The sequence below is a fragment of the Telopea speciosissima genome, chromosome 7, assembly GCF_018873765.1.
Source record: "Telopea speciosissima isolate NSW1024214 ecotype Mountain lineage chromosome 7, Tspe_v1, whole genome shotgun sequence".
NCBI lineage: Eukaryota > Viridiplantae > Streptophyta > Magnoliopsida > Proteales > Proteaceae > Telopea > Telopea speciosissima.
In genome coordinates, this window is record NC_057922.1 from 14,743,797 (window position 1) to 14,761,698 (window position 17,902).

General features: G+C 36.4%; 2 protein-coding genes across 6 annotated transcripts in view; both read left to right on the forward strand.

Annotated features, from left to right (window-relative positions):
- Positions 1–822: 822 nt before the first annotated feature.
- LOC122669095 (putative 12-oxophytodienoate reductase 11) lies at positions 823–16,415 on the forward strand. 2 transcript variants are annotated; one of them, XM_043865765.1, is made up of 6 exons: positions 823–1,081; positions 1,968–2,108; positions 2,205–2,335; positions 2,990–3,166; positions 5,418–6,053; positions 16,374–16,415. In XM_043865765.1, the coding sequence occupies exons 1-5, from the start codon at positions 987–989 to the stop codon at positions 6,026–6,028; spliced, it is 1,155 nt and encodes a 384-aa protein (XP_043721700.1). In that variant the 5' UTR covers positions 823–986; the 3' UTR covers positions 6,029–6,053; positions 16,374–16,415. The 2 variants fall into 2 exon arrangements, with proteins under 2 accessions (XP_043721700.1, XP_043721699.1); XM_043865764.1 differs by lacking the exon at positions 16,374–16,415 and having other exon boundaries at positions 5,418–6,086.
- The window catches only part of LOC122669094 (putative 12-oxophytodienoate reductase 11), a 69,078-nt gene continuing 59,525 nt past the window's right edge, over positions 8,350–17,902 (forward strand). Inside the window, exons 1-5 of one of the 4 annotated variants that reach the window (XM_043865763.1) lie at positions 8,350–8,644; positions 9,646–9,786; positions 9,883–10,013; positions 11,868–12,044; positions 15,750–16,358. In XM_043865763.1, coding sequence (XP_043721698.1) covers positions 8,505–8,644; positions 9,646–9,786; positions 9,883–10,013; positions 11,868–12,044; positions 15,750–16,357 — 1,197 coding nt within the window. In that variant the 5' untranslated portion in view covers positions 8,350–8,504 and the 3' untranslated portion in view covers position 16,358. Of the gene's footprint in view, positions 8,645–9,645; positions 9,787–9,882; positions 10,014–11,867; positions 12,045–15,749; positions 16,359–17,902 lie in introns of those variants that run through there. The other 3 variants (XM_043865751.1, XM_043865750.1, XM_043865754.1) reach the window with 3 other exon arrangements.

The window sequence follows — 17,902 nt, forward strand, 5'->3', positions numbered from 1 at the left end:
CAGAACTCTAGTCTTGCAGAGTCGAACCAGAACGAGTAAGAGAGAGAGAGCTAACGTGTGCTTATGGGCGATTTGGGAAAAGAAAAAATTGATTGTGTTTTAGGGTTGACGAGAAAGAGGGTGTGTTTTTGGGTGCTAAGAAAAGGAAAAACATAATGACACAAAATATGATAATGCCATGATTTATTTACGTGCCTTTTATTTATTTAATACAATTTTTTTTGAATTTTTTCTTTTCTTGACTTCGAAACATTGTCTTACCAAAAGAGAGATAGAGAGAAAGAGAGAGTTAGTACGGTGTCAAAAATGAAATTAGAGTACCATCCCTGTGGTTTTAAATTATTACGTCTATCATTCTTGAAATTTCATTATTTCATACCTCTTTTTCGTATTTTGAAAGATTCTTACAAATATAACCTTACCGTTAGATAATAACAGTTAAGTGATGATATCATCATGCAAATATAATCTAAATATCCAAACTACCCCTGGATCCATGGAACATGTTCGTTAAGGCCTCGGTGGATGTTGGACGGTTGGAGTCAGCTACCCTCTTTAATGAAAGATAACAGTCATTGAATAGAATGATAACGTGGCTATCTTTTATTGGACCAGCTTATCTTTTTGATGCATTCGTCATGGGTGACTCCATCCATCAGTCATCCTCCAGCAAACATTCCCTCTTTCTGTTCTTAAATATCAGGAGTTTCTCGGGTGGCTATAAGACTTATGCAGCTCAGAAATTGCAATCCCAATCAGTCGGTATTAAAGACGAATCTGGCCCATTTTCTCAGGAGGATGCATTCGAATTAAAATAAGTGATGATGGGTTTGAGTATGGTTGATCAATTTGTTCCTTTGATCAAATTGAAGTCGAGTGGATTCTGCTCGGCTTAGAAAAGCTTAGCTCTTGGCTATATAAATGCCTATTCTGCTGTCCGTAAGGAGCAGAAGCAAAAATTTCTAGCTTACCAAAAAGAACAGAAAATGGGTGCAAGCAAAACAGAGATGGATGGTAGTGAAGTAGCTCCTATACCTCTTCTCACTCCATACAAGATGGGAAAGTTTCAATTTTCTCACAGGTTTGTCACATTATCCATTCTGTCTTGTTTTACTTGGACTGCTTGAGCTTGGTTTTGCTTGAAATTTGAAGTTAGTGTTGTTTTTGTTTTCTAATTACCCAATTAAAGAAAATGAGGAAATTTCCATTCAAAGTCCTTTAAATCTTCTTTCTCTATAGCTCTCTGCCCTGGCCCCCCTTTTTTTTTTTTTTCTTCCCCTTTCTTTGCTTATGAAGAACTAAGGTTATCCTCTGTTCTTACGTAGAGAAACTTGGGCTTTCCTTTACCAGATTAGAAAATTTAGGATATTTGTGTACTTTATGGCTTCAGACCTGTTAATTGAGTAGGTAGAAGATTCTTCCTTACCCCTCTCTCTCTCCTTACCAACTATTCTAGATGGATCATACATTCTTAACAGAATCCTGCCTGAAGCAGTCAACTTTCAGCTTAATTCTAAACATGAACTGTTTAAATTTCATTCATTTGCTAGAAAATGGCTCAGATCATATATATCAGACTTTTGCTGGAGCAAGGGTTTTCTTAAAAATCTGAGTTCCTGGAATATAAATCTTTGACACTTGATGCTATGTGTTTCAGTTTTTCATTATTGAGTTGAGATATATAGAGATCCTTCCAAGAAAAAAATTCCTGCAGTAAAAAATTCTACTCGAGATATTTTGGAGATATGGTTGCTCATGCTTCCTAGTATCAGTTTAGTAGTGAGCCATGCTCAAATATTTCCAAATGTTGAACTGTATTATTTGATTTATTCTTATTTCGAAAGTGACATTTTCTGTTCATCTATGTTACTTCTTTTTATTCATACTTTGTTGATTCAATCTTGTAAGCTTCAAAATGAAATCCACCATCTTAAATGCCTGCTGATTTATTATTATGAACTTTTCAGAGTGGTTTTGGCACCATTGACAAGACAGAGGTCTTTCAACAATGTCCCTCAACCACATGCTATTCTATATTATTCTCAAAGAACCACCAAAGGGGGGTTGCTCATATGTGAAGCCACAGGTGTTTCTGACACTGCTCAAGGGTAAAACTAAAACTTCCTGTTGTTCAATTTCTCATTCTAAAGGTTTAAAAAGTAATTATTGTATTTATTTATTTACTTTGTTTCTCCTTAATGTAGATACCCGCATACTCCCGGTATTTGGACAAAAGAGCAGGTAGAAGCCTGGAAACCCATAGTCAATGCTGTTCATGCAAAGGGTGGTGTCTTCTTTTGCCAGATTTGGCATGTGGGAAGGGTGTCTAACTCTGGTATGTTCTTGATCATATATATATTTTCTTCTTCTGTCAATATGCCATGATATTAAATTTACTGTCTTTCAGATCATGATATGAGGCCAAAAGTATATATTGCAAGAAATCAACTGTACCTAGTAGTCCTAGACATGGCAGAAAGTTTCTACCATTCACTGCATATTGTCTTGCGCCACATGTGAAATCTCAGCATCAGATTTTCACTCAACAGTAGCAGAAATTGCTGAAATTCGGGACTATGGCAAGCCAAGACTGATGGGAACCTACTCTAACTAAAATTTGCCAAAGAATATGTGGCACCTTATTGGTCTAAAGGTGTGACTTTTTCCACCAGGAAGGCCTGTTCAGAATCTAGGGTTTAGACAGAGGAATAAGCTAAGCCATTTTGGCTTCCAACTGGACAGAGTTGGAGAGTAGTTGTCCTAGTTTAATTGATCAAAGGAAGCCAATATATTTCCTTAACTAGCAATGAGTGTGGTAGCTGAATGCAAATGGTGTTTTCTACTATTAAAGATGCTTGTTCTGTTATTGTTTGAATTAGACCATTACACAGAAATTCATTTGTTGGTTGATCCAGTTGATTATTTTGAAAGTTTATGTCCTTTAATGATTGTCCATTTCCAATTTTTCTGACCCAATCCCTCTATACAGATTTTCAACCAAATGGGCAGGCTCCCATCTCATCCACAGACAAACCACCAGAGTCGCTTGTTCGCCCCAGTGGTGCTGATGTAACAGAGTTCACACCTCCAAGACGGTTAAAGACGCAAGAAATCCCTCAAATCGTTAATGATTTCAGAATTGCTGCTATAAATGCTATAGAAGCTGGTAAGGTTTCAAAACAAATTTAATTTTCAGAAAAATATTAAAATGTTATTAAAGCTTAGTTTAGAAGTTTATACCTTATCGAAAGCTAATTGGTGAAATTTAGATAATCAAACTCTCTTTAAGAGGAAGCATTGTGTGAAAATTATAAGCATTTCTTCCAATATGTTTTGATAAAGGAAATTTTAAACTTCTTCCATTGACATTTGGGGAACCAGAAGAGAAACTGGAGAGGGTTATTGCAAACCACCTAAGAAGAGAAACTACTATTTTGGTGAACCAATTTGGTTTTATGTCAGGTAGATACACGACAGAGGCCCTAGAAAGTTAATCTGGCGGGTACTTGAGAAAAGAAGTGTTACAAGTAAGTATTTGGACATAATTAGATATATGTTAATGGCGTGGTGACTAGTGTGAGAACCGTGAGAGTCCAAGGTAGTGAATTCCCAATTACAATTGCATTACATTAAGGATAAGCTTTAAGCCCTTATTTGTTTGCACTTATCATGGATGATTTAACCAGAGACATTCAAGATGAGGTGCCTTGGTGTATGCTTTTTACTGATGATATTGTTTTGGTGGATAGGACAAAAGCAGGGATTAGATGGATGGAATGGAGAGGTTTGTTCGGAGCGTTGTGTGATCGATGTATTCCTTTAATGCTTAAAGGAAAATTTTATAGGATAGTCATACGACCCGACTATGAAGTACGCTACGGAATATTTGGCAGTTAAGAAGTATCATATAGATAAACTAAGTGTAGCAGAGATGAGGATGTTGAGATGAATGTGTGGGAAAACTAGGAAGGGTAAAGGAAGGACTGACCATATTAAAGCTGATTTGGGAGTTGACCTGATACATGATAAGCTACGGGTAGGGCTGTAAACGGATCAGATTCGGCTCGGATAGTGCTATATCAGCATCTGCATCCGATTAGCTATCGGACGGATTCGGATAGTGCTAAACGAATACGGATACGGATACGGATACGGATCAGATATTTTATCCGTTTACATGTAAATATAGCTTTTCGGATAGCTATAGCCTATTCATATCCACATCCGTTTATCTTTCAGACGGATTCGAATAATGCTAAACAGATACGGACACGGATACGGAAACGAATTTCGGCTATTCATTTACACCCCTAGCTACGGGAAAGTCATTTGAGGTGGTATGACCATGTTCAACAGAAGCCTTGGGATGATCTAGTATGGAGGAGTGATCTGATTCAGATTGAAGGAACTAAAATATCTAGGGGTAGGCCTAAAATGGCCATAGGAGAAGTGAGGAAAGACATGCATAATTTAGGCCTTGTATCAAGTATGATCTCAAATAGAGCTGATTGGAGAGCAAGGATCCATGTAGCCGAGCTCATTTAGTTGGGATAAGGTTGAGTTGTTGTTCCATTAGCATTTGGAAATATTTTCTTTAAGATGAAGGTTAAGATCTACTACCAGTATGGCTAACGATCTTCCATTATGTTTAAATAAAACAAATACCAGAGTGAGTTGGTGCACCTTATAAAAAGTGCCACTTCTTTCATTGGCATTTGGATATAATGTATTTTAGTGGATCTAAGTATCTAACAATATGGCTTAATATTAAGCAAAAGAAGGATTTGGCAAACAGATCTTGTTCTTGGTCCTTTCTCTATGTATTTATTTTTGTTGTATTTTATATCTTTGCAGCCTTTTCATTTGTTTAATGGAATTCTTATACATAAACGAAATTCTACAATGGGAAAGGTTTTCATTGCAGATCTGATTTTCTTTTGATGTCTATTTACTGCCACCCTATTCCTGGCATCTGAGATAGTTAAAATTAATAGTAAGAACTAAATCCACATCAGCTAAGTTATCAGACCATTTACTTGATAATGGGTCCACATATCCATTGCAGATCTGATTTTCTTTGTTGGAGTATCCACTTTAGTTTTAGATATGGGAACAATTTTGTTGTCACCAAAGCGGTGAACTAGCAAGTTGTAACCTTCTTTTAATTGCTCCTTATCTTATTCCCAAAAGTTATTTAATGCAATATTTTATGTAAGGGGAAAAAAAGGTTTTCAAAAAGTTGAAAGTCATTTAATGCAACATATAATGCTCTTTTTATGTGAAATGATAGGCTTTACCCTTGTTGAAAAAAAAAGTGCTGTAAAAAAAGGCAAAAAAATAGGGTTACATACATTCCCTTTAGATATATATATATAAATATATGTTCTTATCTTGCTTAAATTCTTCTTTGACTACAGGCTTTGATGGAGTTGAGATCCATGGGGCTCATGGATACCTACTTGATCAGTTCATGAAAGACCAAGTAAATGACCGAACAGATGAATATGGTGGGAGCTTACAAAATCGTTGTCGCTTAACTCTAGAAGTAGTCGAGGCTATTGTTAACGAGATTGGAGCTGATAAAGTTGGGATTAGGCTCTCACCATTTGCTAATTATATGAATTCTGGAGACTCAAACCCAGAAGCTCTTGGCCTTTACATGGCTGAATCCCTTAACAAATACAAGATTCTCTATTGCCACATGGTAGAGCCAAGGATGATTACTCTCGGGGAAAAGACTGAAACTCCCCCAAGTCTTCTTCTACCCATGAGAAGGGCTTTCAATGGCACTTTTATTGCAGCTGGGGGCTACGATAGGGAAGATGGTAATAGAGCAATTGATACCAACTACTCAGATCTTGTGGCTTATGGTCGCTTGTTTTTGGCCAATCCAGATTTGCCAAGGAGGTTTGAGCTTAATGCTTCTATTAACAAGCCGAACAGAGCAACATTCTACCTACTTGATCCTGTAATCGGTTACACTGACTATCCATTTCTTGATTCTAAGACTCCAAATTCAGAAACGTAAGAGAAGTTTAGCAATCATGTTACAAGCCGAGCATTTGAAGATAATTTCATAGTTTTGTTGTTCCCTTTCTCTTTTTTTTTTATCCCCTCCCCCACCCCTGTAATAGTATCTTTATGTATTGTAGAAGTGATGAAATTTGATCATGCCACAGTAGCTTGCAATTTGGATTCAAAATTCCCAACATATTTCTTCCTTTATAAAACTTTCTTGGCTATATTTTAAGGCTCTGTATGGACATGGTAGTCCAAGCAGTGAATTGGTAAGTTCTTACATTAAATTTGATATTGATTAGTAGTCAATCTTTCAGATTAGATTCCAGTTAAGGCAATTAATTCCCAGTCTCGATAGACATTAAACTCAAGAACTTGTGGAGATCTTGTTCCTGTTGGACCTGGGAATCAAAGCACTTAGGTGGAGTATGCACTTCCCCATAATGCACAGTACAATTCCCTCCTGTTTGGTCTCTCATGTCCAAACTGAGACCTTATTGTTATGTCAAGCAATTAGATCCTTTGCAGTTCATCCGTCTTAAAGGACTCTCTTTGACTGAATAACTTGCTTTATGATCTCTTACATGAATAATAGGATAAAACCCATTCAAGCCCACGAGCAGCAAGCAGCAAACACTTGGGCGGAGTAAAGCGGATCTACAAGCACCGTTGCGCACTGTAGTTTTTCAGCAGGCTTCAAAGTGCTATTTCTATTACTAGTTGTAGCTAGCTAGCGTGTTAGCCTTTTTCCGCAGGCTGCTAGTTGTAGATCTATAATAATTATTTTTTTGGATAAGAGAATGCAACTTGTTCGCATGGCACAGGGGCCAATGGGAGCATGCCCAATCATGGGGGGATTTTCAGCTTTACATGGGGACGGGGTGGTCATTTTATGCCCATCTCTAGACGTAGGGGTCATGCAATGACAACTCTACAATAATTATTTTGAAAACACTTTAGTACTTATGTGGAATTGGAAACCCAATTCCGTAGGGTGACTGAATCAATCTAGGAGTATCCCATTCAAAAATCATGATAGATTTAAACGCCTTTGAAACCTGTTTAAGGTTTGGGTCCAATTTAAGTAAATTCTCAAGCTTTAATCCTGGTCAAAATTATTGATGTTTTGTGGGTCTAGTTCAAGTACAACAATCATGATTATAATTTTAAAAATTTTCCTTTACCCTTAATTGAAAGAATTTTTTGGGAAGAAAACGAAGGGCAATCGAAAGAATATAATATGTTCTAAATACACCTATAGATGATCATTTAATTAAAAAGCACACATATAGAGAATACAGAATGAATCAATTTATGAGTATCTCATTAAAAAATACACCTATAGGAGTATCCTTTCCTATCCGTCGATACTAATCGATACATATCATATCTTTAACGTATTGTTACGATACCTAAAAAAAATTGGTATTAGTACATGTAAGAAACCTCATCCTTTATACATAATCAATTGAATCCATTTATCTCATCGTATTTTGTTCTCCTTTTTATACATTATATATTTTACATATCAATTATTTATAGTATTTTATGTTTCAAAACTGTATTTTGCTTATATCACAAACATTTCCATATGTTTCTTGACTATTTCCATTCGCATCTAGTGCATTTTGTGTTTCTCCAATGGAATACCTGATACCGATACTTTAAAATTTGGTTGAAACTATTAATCAAAATGGAGGGCAAATAATATATTTGTGAAAGTTCAAGAAAAAACCAAGATAAAATTTGGGTTTTGCATGAAGGAATGGATTAATCAGTGTTTAATACATGTGTCACAGGTGAGGTGCAATACAGGGCCGCGAGTGCAATGACCCGGTCATTGCACTCGCGGCCCTGTCACGTCGCCCAGGCTGCTACGGGCAGCTGGGCCGTAGGAGATCTGGCTCCGGTGAGGTGAACCTTTGATGCATTCGTCACGGGTGATTCCATCCATCGGCCATCCTCCTATCACGAAGTTGCTCGTGGAAGTAACATTTTCTTCACTCCAGAAAATGGAAACGATCCCATCAGTCAGAATTTGGCCGATTATGTCAGGAGGATTCATTTGAATTCAAATACGTGATGGGTTTGAGTCTCGGTCTTTGATTAAATTGAAATCGTGTGATCCTGCTAGATCTCAGGAAAGCTCAGCTCTTGGTCATTAATGGGGAAAATTTCTTTCTTAACAATCACGAGTTGCTGAACTACTGGAAATAAGACTTCTTCACCCCAGAAATTGGAAACAATACCAACCTGCTTGTCGGTATTAATATGCGAGACGAATCTGGCCGCTTTTGTCAGGAGAATTCATTTGAATTCAAATACGTGATGTGTTTGAGTGTCGATCAATTTGTTCCTTTGATCAAATTGAAGTGTGGATTATGCTCTGCTCAGCAAAGCTCAGCTCTTGGCTATATAAATGTCCATTCTACTGTCCATAAAGAGCAGAAGCAAAAGTTTTATAGCTTATCAAAAAGAGAGAGAAAATGGGTGCAAGCAAAACAGAGGTGGAATCAACTGTGAGAGAAGGAGAAGCTGAGAAGAATCACCTGATGGCTGGTGGTGAAGTCGATCCTATACCTCTTCTCAGTCCATACAAGATGGGAAAGTTTCTACTTTCTCACAGGTTTGTCACATTACCCATTCTGTCTTGTTTTACTTGGACTGTTTGAGCTTGGTTTTGCTTTAAATCAGTTGAAGTTAGTGTTGTTGTTGTTATTGTGTTTTTTAAAGCAAATGAGCTCCATTAAAAGTCGTTCAATTTATTAATCTCTTTCCATCCAAAAAAATTTATCAATCTCTAAAATTGTTGATCTAAGTTTCAAAATATGTATGTCTATGTCTCTTTGTTTCTTTTTTTCCCCTTCTCTTGGTGTTTTTGTATTGTAGTTAACAAGTAAAAGAATAGTCACACATTACTCACAAACAAGAGTGAGGACTAGTTTATAAGTATTCATGGGACTTACGACTGATGTGAGTTCAGAAGGAAAATATCTCCTGTTTGAAATGTTCGGGTTAGGTCCAAGTACCTTTTCACACAGGCGCACCCTGAGCCGAGCCAAGCCAGGGTTGGGTGTGGGTCAATGACATATATATACATCTGTATTTGTAGACAGTATTGTTTGATATGATTCTGTTATGAATTTGGATCAAGAGATAAATTAGGATTATTAGTTAGCCTTGGTGGTTAGTTAGTTAGTTAGCTTAGTTGTTACAAAGGGTTGCATTGGGTTGTATTGCCCTATAAAAAGGGATCGTAGTGTATGCATTGGATATGGAATATGAAATAAGAAATTGTTAGTTTAGTTTGTCTCTCTCTCAATCCCTTTCTCAGGAGGTCTGCTTCGCCTCGAAGTAGCGTTTCTTCCTTTTGGATCATAACAGACTCAACTTCAGCTTAATTCTAAACATGAACAGTGAGCCAAACTTGAGCTTTCTAAATTGACATTTTCTACTAATCAACATTACATTTTTTATTCCCTGTATATGAAACAATGTAATTTGATGATTCAATTCTTGTAAGCTAAAAAATGAAATCCGCCATTTTAAAAGCTGGTTGATTTATTATTGTATTTTAATTGAGACACCTCTCAAAACAACCTTACTTATATTATTATGAACTTTCAGAGTGGTTTTGGCACCATTGGCAAGAATGAGGTCTTTCAACAACATCCCTCAACCACATGCTATAGTATATTACTCTCAAAGAACCACCAAAGGGGGGTTGCTCATAAGTGAAGCCACAGGTGTTTCTGATACTGCTCAAGGGTAAAACTGCCTGTTGTTCAATTTTTCATTCTAAAGGTTTAAAAAGCAATTATTGTATTTATTTATTTATTTACTTTTTCTTCTACTTGATTGTAGACACCTGCATAGTCCCGGTATTTGGACAAAAGAGCAGGTAGAAGCCTGGAAACCTATAGTGGATTCTGTTCATGCAAAGGGTGGTGTCTTCTTTTGCCAGATTTGGCATGCAGGAAGAGTGTCTACTTCTGGTATGCTCTTGATCAGTTATTTTTCTTCTTCTTTCAATATCCATGATGTTAAATTTACCGTCTTTCAGAGCATGATAAGAGGTCAAAAGAAATAATGATTTAACTCTTTGTCTTGTCTCCTGATGAAATATACTCTCCATATTTCTCCAAATTGTCAATTAATTTGGGTAAAATGGGTTAATATTAAGATTGAGAAGTACTGGTTGTGCACAATTACACTTCTAATATAAAAATCATTGTTGCAAAACTGTAAACTAGCACTCCTAGACATTAACATTGATTGGCAGAAAGTTTCTACCATTCAGTAAAATCTCAGCATCAGTTTTTCACTCAACAGTCGCAGAAATTGCTGAAATTTTGGACTGTGCCAAGCCAAGACTGATGAGAACCTACTCTAACTGAACTTTGTCAAAGAATATGTGGCATCACTTTGTTCTAAAGGTGTGACTTTTTCTACCAGGAATATCTATTCAGAATCTAGGGTTTAGAGCGAGGAATAAGCTAAGCCATTTTAGCCTCCAACTGGACAGGTAGTTGAAGAGTACTTCTGCTTATTTAATTGGTTAAAGGAATCCACTGTATTTCCCTAGGCGAGCAATGAGTGTGCTAGCTGAGTGTAAATGGTGCTTTCTCCGCTAGATTATCTTATAAAGGCCTTATTGAAAAAGTAGGGAAAACTTCTATACTTTGTATTTTGGGGGGAAGCTGATACACCCAATGGTCCAAGCTTTACTGTAATCTTAACTTTGTGTGATGTGTTTACAATAAATGAATAAAACACGGCTGTGAACAAGTGGGAACCAAATGGCATATAGGTGTGCATACTCTTTGGGGGGGGGTGTTAAGAAGAAGATGTCAACCAACAACTACTCTGCCTTATCCCAACTAAAAGGGAGTGATGGAAAATAAAAAATGAAAGTAAAAGGAAAGAGGATAGCCTAGGAAATGATTGATTTACTTTTTCCTTTCTCGGTTAGGGATTACATATGAGCATAGAGTTTGACTTTTGTGCTATTTAATGACCACTACCATGATGTCATGAATATATGCTCATACATTGGTTGTGTGCTTATGTATTGGACTAGAGTTTGTATATAGAATTTTGGATTTTGATGTTTGGGCTTCAATTCGAATGCCAGTCTGTGGGTCAAAATATTTGAATTGTACAAAATTATAGTATACTTCCAAACCTTTTTCATTTTTGTTTTTTTTTTTTTTTTTTGTCTCTGTAAATTCCTTAGGACATACCATACACGTTTTCCTCTTGGACATACTTTATAGAGTGAGTGAAAGAATCGCAAAACACCATCAATTTGTGAAGTCAGGAAGATGGGAAAAATGGTTGGGTAGTTTTGTGACACTGCAACATTTTCAGCTCCCGACAACATGCTAAAGTACCCACGGGAAGTCTTTCAAGTTTCTAACTTGCTAGGTCCATTTAGGAATCACAATTTAATTGTGGCTTAATAAACAAAAAATTATTATTGTTTCTCTATCGAACATTTAATAAACATGGGGACTTAAGGGCTTTCCCATTATGCACCTGGAACTGATTAAATAAACAAAGGAATTGAGAAAAAAGGAGAATGGATATTTGCTTCTGGGTTTTGGGCTGACAGGACAAGACTTTGTCGTGTGTAAATAATGAATCATTTTTCAAGTGAATTACACTATGTCATCTTTATTATTTATTTCTTGGATATTTCTACTATTAAAGATGCTTATTCTATTATTGTTGAATTAGACCATTATACAGACTTTCATTTTGTTGGTTGATCTAGTTGATTAATTGAAAGTTTATATCCTTTAATGATTGTCCATTTCCAATATTCTTGACCCAATTCCTCTCTACAGATCTTCAGCCAAATGGGCAGGCTCCCATCTCATCCACAGACAAACCGCCAAAGCTACTTGTTCTCTCCAGTGATGCTGATGTAACAGAGTTCACACCTCCAAGACGGTTAAAGACACATGAAATCCCTCAAATCGTCAATGATTTCAGATTTGCTGCTAGAAATGCAATAGAAGCTGGTAATGTTTCAAAACAAATTTAGTATCTCAGAGAAATGTGAAAAAGTTATTAAAGTTTAAGAAGTTTAGACTTTATCGATAGCTGATAGGCCAAATTTAGATAATCAAACTCTCTTTTAGAGGAAGCAATATTGTATGATAATTATAAGCAATTCTTCCAATATGTTTGAATAAAGTAATTTTAGACCTCTTCCATTAGGATTTGGAAATGTTATCTTTTAAATGAAAATTAAGATCAGCTAGCAACATGGCTTAATATGTTACAATATGTTTGAATAATACAAATACCAGAGTAAGGTGGTGCATCTTATAAGAAGTGCCAGACTTCTTTCATTGGCATTCAGATATATTGTCTTTTTGTGTATCTAATAGTGTGGCTTAATATTTAGCCAGATAAGGGTTGGGCAGACAGATCTTGTTCTTGTGGCATTGCTCTATGTAGTTTTCAATTGTTTTTGTGCTTGGCTCCCATGTTTTCTATTGTTGTTTTTGTTGTTATTCTAGTAGTAGTAGTTATTGTTGTTATTCTAGTAGTAGTAGCTATTGTTGTTGTTGTTGCTTATTTTTGTTGTATTTTATATCTTTGTTGCCTTTTCGTTTGTTTAATGTTTAATAGAATTCTTATACATAACAAAATTCTAGAGTGGAAAGGTTTTTATTCACCGACTAAATAGATGAAAAGTGAAAAATAGGAAATCATTAAATTGATCAAATACTTTTAAAATTCTTATTGGACATATTTTTCACGTGTGTACAAATCTTCCATTGTAATCTTTCCATATTTGTTTAGATTCATTCTTTGTTGTACATATCTTAGTTACCTTATATTGGAGAAATCTTCTGCATCCCTTCTGTATTTAATCACATATAGACAATGGAATAATTCATTTTGACTTTGGTCACAATCTCTTTTCTTACAATTCTATATAGACTTAATCCATGTTTCTTTTCTTGAATTAATTTTGGAAGTCTTAAAGTTGTTCCTTTGTTGTTTACCTTGGTCTATGCAACTCACATTTCAAAACATGGTTAATCAACAGCATAAGTACACGATAATCTTTGTTCCTCTTATTTTTTAGGAAAATTCACGAAACACCCCCTGAAAATGAGGTGATACTCAGATCACCCCCTCTACACTAACGGTGTTAGTCTGCTGTTGATTATTGTTGTAAAAGGACTATTTTAGCCTTGTACATTGAAAAGACAATTTTAACCCCAAAATCAAGTAAGATGAAGGACTGAAGCATTTCACCTTCTCTAGCACCGGCACCGGAGCCATATCTTCTCCTTCTCCATCTTCGACCAACTTGCATCTTCAATGGTTATGTTCTATCCTCTCCATCTCTCTTCTATCTCTCTCTTGTAACTCCCGGAGGTGGGTTTCTCAGGTGAAGTCATTGCGAGACGACCATTCTTCTATTCTCGTTTCTGAAATCTTTCTGTTTGATCCATCCTTCGATTAATGGATTTTGATTCGGAAATCGAAAATCGTTCACTGGATCTGTAGCCTGAGTTTACTCCAATGGTTGTTTCTGTTGTTATTAGTTAACCCATCAATCCATAATGCCCAGACGTAAAATTTTCAAGATTCGAAACCCTCTAAAAAAGTGAATCTTTAAACTTTATTAAAGAAGGGATTGGATCAATGATTTTCAAATTGCAGGAGAACCCGTCCTTTTCATCTTTATAAAAGTCTACCTTTTTCTGATTCAAAGTTTTCTATAAACCTACCAAATTGCCCATCGATTGATCCTCTTGTGTCAAATTTTTCACGTTGGGATCAACTCGAAGCCATGATTCGGCGGATTGTGTCTGCCACCAACCTCTAATTCAAATTAGAAGTCCTTCAAAAGCTGTTGAACTTTGGGAATCCAGGTACTCCCTCAACAAGCACAATTTCTTGGATTTCCATCTTCTTCAACCCTGCATCTTCCAAGGCCTTTTCGCTGGATCCATTGTCTTCCTCGAATCTTGCCCTCGTTAGTGACTCAGAAATATCAACCCCATCAAAGAGGGACTCAATCTCAACCTGAACCTAGTGTTGGCTACTCAATGCCCTCATCAATGGAGGACTAGGTTGTTAGAGTGGAAAACTTTAAAAGCATCTAATCGCCGTTACTGGAAGGATTTAATTCTACTCTCTTAACTGCATCCAACACCTTGAGGAAGAAGATGGATATTGGGGGTTTTTGATTTAAGGGTAAAATAGTAACTCTACACTAGTCAAAGGTAGTTTAGGGATTTAAATATATTTAATAGTGTAAAACTAACAGTAGGGACTAATGTGAGTATAGGTCTCTAATGCAGGGGATGATCTGAGTATTTTCAAATAAGAGGGGGTGATCCGAGTATCGATCCATTTTCAAGGGGTGTTTCATAAATTTTCCTATTTTTTATGTAGGATCCTAGAAATTCACTATTATGTAAATGGACGACAGCCTTACCAGTGCATTTTTTCCACTACGTATTCTTAAAATTCCTTGAATAAGAAGAACTAACAATGTGCTGACAGAATTTCATATTTTATATCTTGGGCTATTTCCTTTCACCTATTTCTAGAATATAAATTTGACTGCCAATTTTTTCTTCCATGAACTTCTACAGTGCAAAGCAGTTAACCTTGAGGTACGAGTGAATTTTCAATGCATTTTTCTTGTCTCTCAATTAGCAAAGCCTAATAAAACATAATTAAATTGATTTTGTGATTATTTGTCCATTTTCAATGACTATTGATCAAATATTTTGAACGTTAATGTATGACTACCAAAAATAGAAATGTTGCGAGCTCTACTTGTGATGGTTATGTCATACCTCATTAAAGAAAGAGAAAAGATATAGACTTTGTAATATACTGAACATTAATTGTATAAAATTGATGATTTTGGATTTCCTTTTGGAATTGTCCGTTAAGGAGAAGAACACTAGGTTAATAAAGAAAAAAGAGTTGCTAACATTAAGAAATTTGATGCATTCTTAACCGAGTGAAATTTAATAGTCTAAAAGAAATGCCAATTGATTGTTTATCATACTGATTATAACTCCTCAAGGAGAAAAAGCACTTCAAAGTAAAGGTCTTATACAAACCTGAGAACATTCTTGGAAGGTTTTTATTAGAAAAAAATCATTTAGTTGCAAATTAGATCATCTACCATTTCTTGAATCACTAGAGGTTGAATTATCAAATCCATAAACTTAGTCTGTTAGAGGAGCCCCAACTGGTATATGCAGTCATCGAAGGTCCCAGACTTTGTTTATGTGGCTTATTCCATAACATTAACCTTATGGGTGTCTGTACACGTGGCATGTGTGGTCCCACATAATTAGGCCATACAAGCATAAGTATTATTAGTGGTGGCTTTGATACCATGTTGAATTATCCAACCCAAATGCCTAAGCTGTTAGGTAGAGAGTAACGACAGATATATGGAGTCATCCATGGTTCCAAACTTAGTCGATGTTGAATTTTTCTCTTATGGATATATTTGTCTCAGATTTAAGCCAAACTCATTGCAGATCTTATTTTGTTTTGAGGTCCATTTACTGCCACCCTATTCCTGGCATCTGAGATAGTTAAAATTTAATAGTAAGAACTAAATCCACATCAGCTACGTTATCATCCTATTTACTTAATAATGGGTCCACATAGTATCCACTTTAGTTTTGGATATATGTTCTTAACTCGGTTAAATTCTTCTTTGACTACAGGCTTTGATGGAGTTGAGATCCATGGGGCTCATGGATTCCTACTTGATCAGTTCATGAAAGACCAAGTAAATGACCGAACAGATGAATATGGTGGGAGCTTACAAAATCGTTGTCGCTTCCCTCTAGAAGTAGTTGAGGCTATTGTCACTGAGATTGGAGCTGATAAAGTTGGGATTAGGCTCTCACCTTTTGCTGATTATAAGAGTTCTGGAGACTCAAACCCGGAAGCTCTTGGCCTTTACATGGCTGAATCCCTTAACAGATACAGGATTCTCTATTGCCACATGATAGAGCCAAGGATGATTACAGTTGGGGAAAAGTCTGAAACTCCCCATAGTCTTCTACCCATGAGAAGGGCTTTCAATGGCACTTTTATTGCAGCTGGAGGCTATGATAGGGAAGATGGGAACAGAGCAATTGCTATCAACTACTCAGATCTTGTGGCTTATGGTCGCTTGTTCTTGGCCAATCCAGATTTGCCAAGGAGGTTTGAGCTTAATGCTTCTCTTAACAAGCACAATAGAGCAACATTCTACCTACCTGATCCTGTAATAGGTTACACTGACTATCCATTTCTTGATTCCATGACTCTAAATTCAGAAACTTAAGAGAAGTTTGTTATAGGCCGAGCATTTGAAGAGAATTTGATAGTTTTGTTGTTTCCTTTCTTTCTTTTGTCCCCCCCCCTGTAATAGTATCTTTATGTATTGTAGAAGTGATGAAATTTGATCATGCCTCATTAGCATGCAATTTGGATTCAAAATTCCTAACATATTTCTTCCCTTATAATACTCTCTTGTCTATGTTATAAGGTTCTTTCTGGACATGGGAGTCCAAGCAGTCAGGACTTGGTAAGTTTTTACATTAAATTTGATATTGATTAGTAGTCAATCTTTCAGATTAGATTCCAGTTAAGGCAGTTAATTCCCAGTCTCGATAGAAACAAACTCAACAACTTGTGGAGATCTTGTTCCTGTTGGACCTGGGAATCAAAGCACTTAGATGGAGTATGCACTTCCCCTTAATGCACAGTGCAATTCCCTGCTGTTTGGTCTCTCATGTCCAACGTCGGGAAAACCCTACACTCATTGAAACAGTATCTATATGGATGATGGAATTGATATTCCTGATTTTAGGGCCTTTCCTACATTTCTATCTTAGCAGAGCTTGATTAGCACATAAATGCAGTGGACAAAGAAAGAAAAGAACCTCATGCAAATATAATGCATTGAAAATTGTCTGAAAAAATGGGATTGTTTGAATGACTGAAACCAATAAAAAACCATGAGAAAAGCCCCATAAATTATGAGTCATACTGTTCACATGGACTACCAATTCTGACTTTGGGAATTACCATAACTCCCTTTCCATGCAGTGGCCAGAATGGTCTAATCATCTTGTCCACTGGGCAAAAATAGAGAGCATGTGAGAAAGGCTTCTACATTATCAAAGAATTATTTTATGAAAAGGGGAAAGACAACATTTCTTATTTTTAGAATTTGTGCCAACTCTACAAAAAATTACTTTAGTATTGTCAGTTATCTGAAACTATTCAGTTCTTCTAAGTGTTGTTTGGTGCCCCAATGATTGATTTACTTGTTCCATTTTCAGCTAGAGAGTACGTTGGTTATGTGCTTATGTATTGGGCTAGAGGTTGTGTAACGACACAGTCCTTCTCTTGGCATGATATTGTCCGTTTTGGTCCATGAGCCTCACAATTTTAAAACGCATCATACCAAGTAGAGAAGACCACCCTTTGTCAATAACTCAAGATCTCTCTCTCTACGATCAAGGCTTTTCGGTTCAAAAGTCTATATGCCCTCGAATACTGAGAGGAGACACCCCGAATGTGTGTTAGACATAGAACTTACCAAGTTTTTTTCTTTTTAATAAGGAAAACATGCCTTATTGAAAACACAGGTCACACTGAGCTTTCAATCTTCAAGAAAGTGACTCATATCGCACACTTATTTTCAAAATGGGATAAGTTCTCTGCACCAAGCCGCAATGTGCGCCCAAACACATGGGGGTGGGCAAAATGACTTGTCTGCCCCCCTGAATGCCCACAATCCCACCCCTATCCCACCCCATGTATTTAGGCGCAACCTGCGCCCAAATGCGCTCTCGGACAGAGAACCTATGCCTTTTCAAAA

Bases quoted from the DNA above. Each gene is read 5' to 3' on its own strand.
- LOC122669095 (XM_043865765.1), top strand. From the start codon at position 987: ATGGGTGCAAGCAAAACAGAGATGGATGGTAGTGAAGTAGCTCCTATA. The intron at 2,336-2,989 runs GTATGTTCTTGA...CCCTCTATACAG, and splicing joins GGGAAGGGTGTCTAACTCTG to ATTTTCAACCAAATGGGCAG. The intron at 3,167-5,417 runs GTAAGGTTTCAA...CTTTGACTACAG, and splicing joins TATAAATGCTATAGAAGCTG to GCTTTGATGGAGTTGAGATC.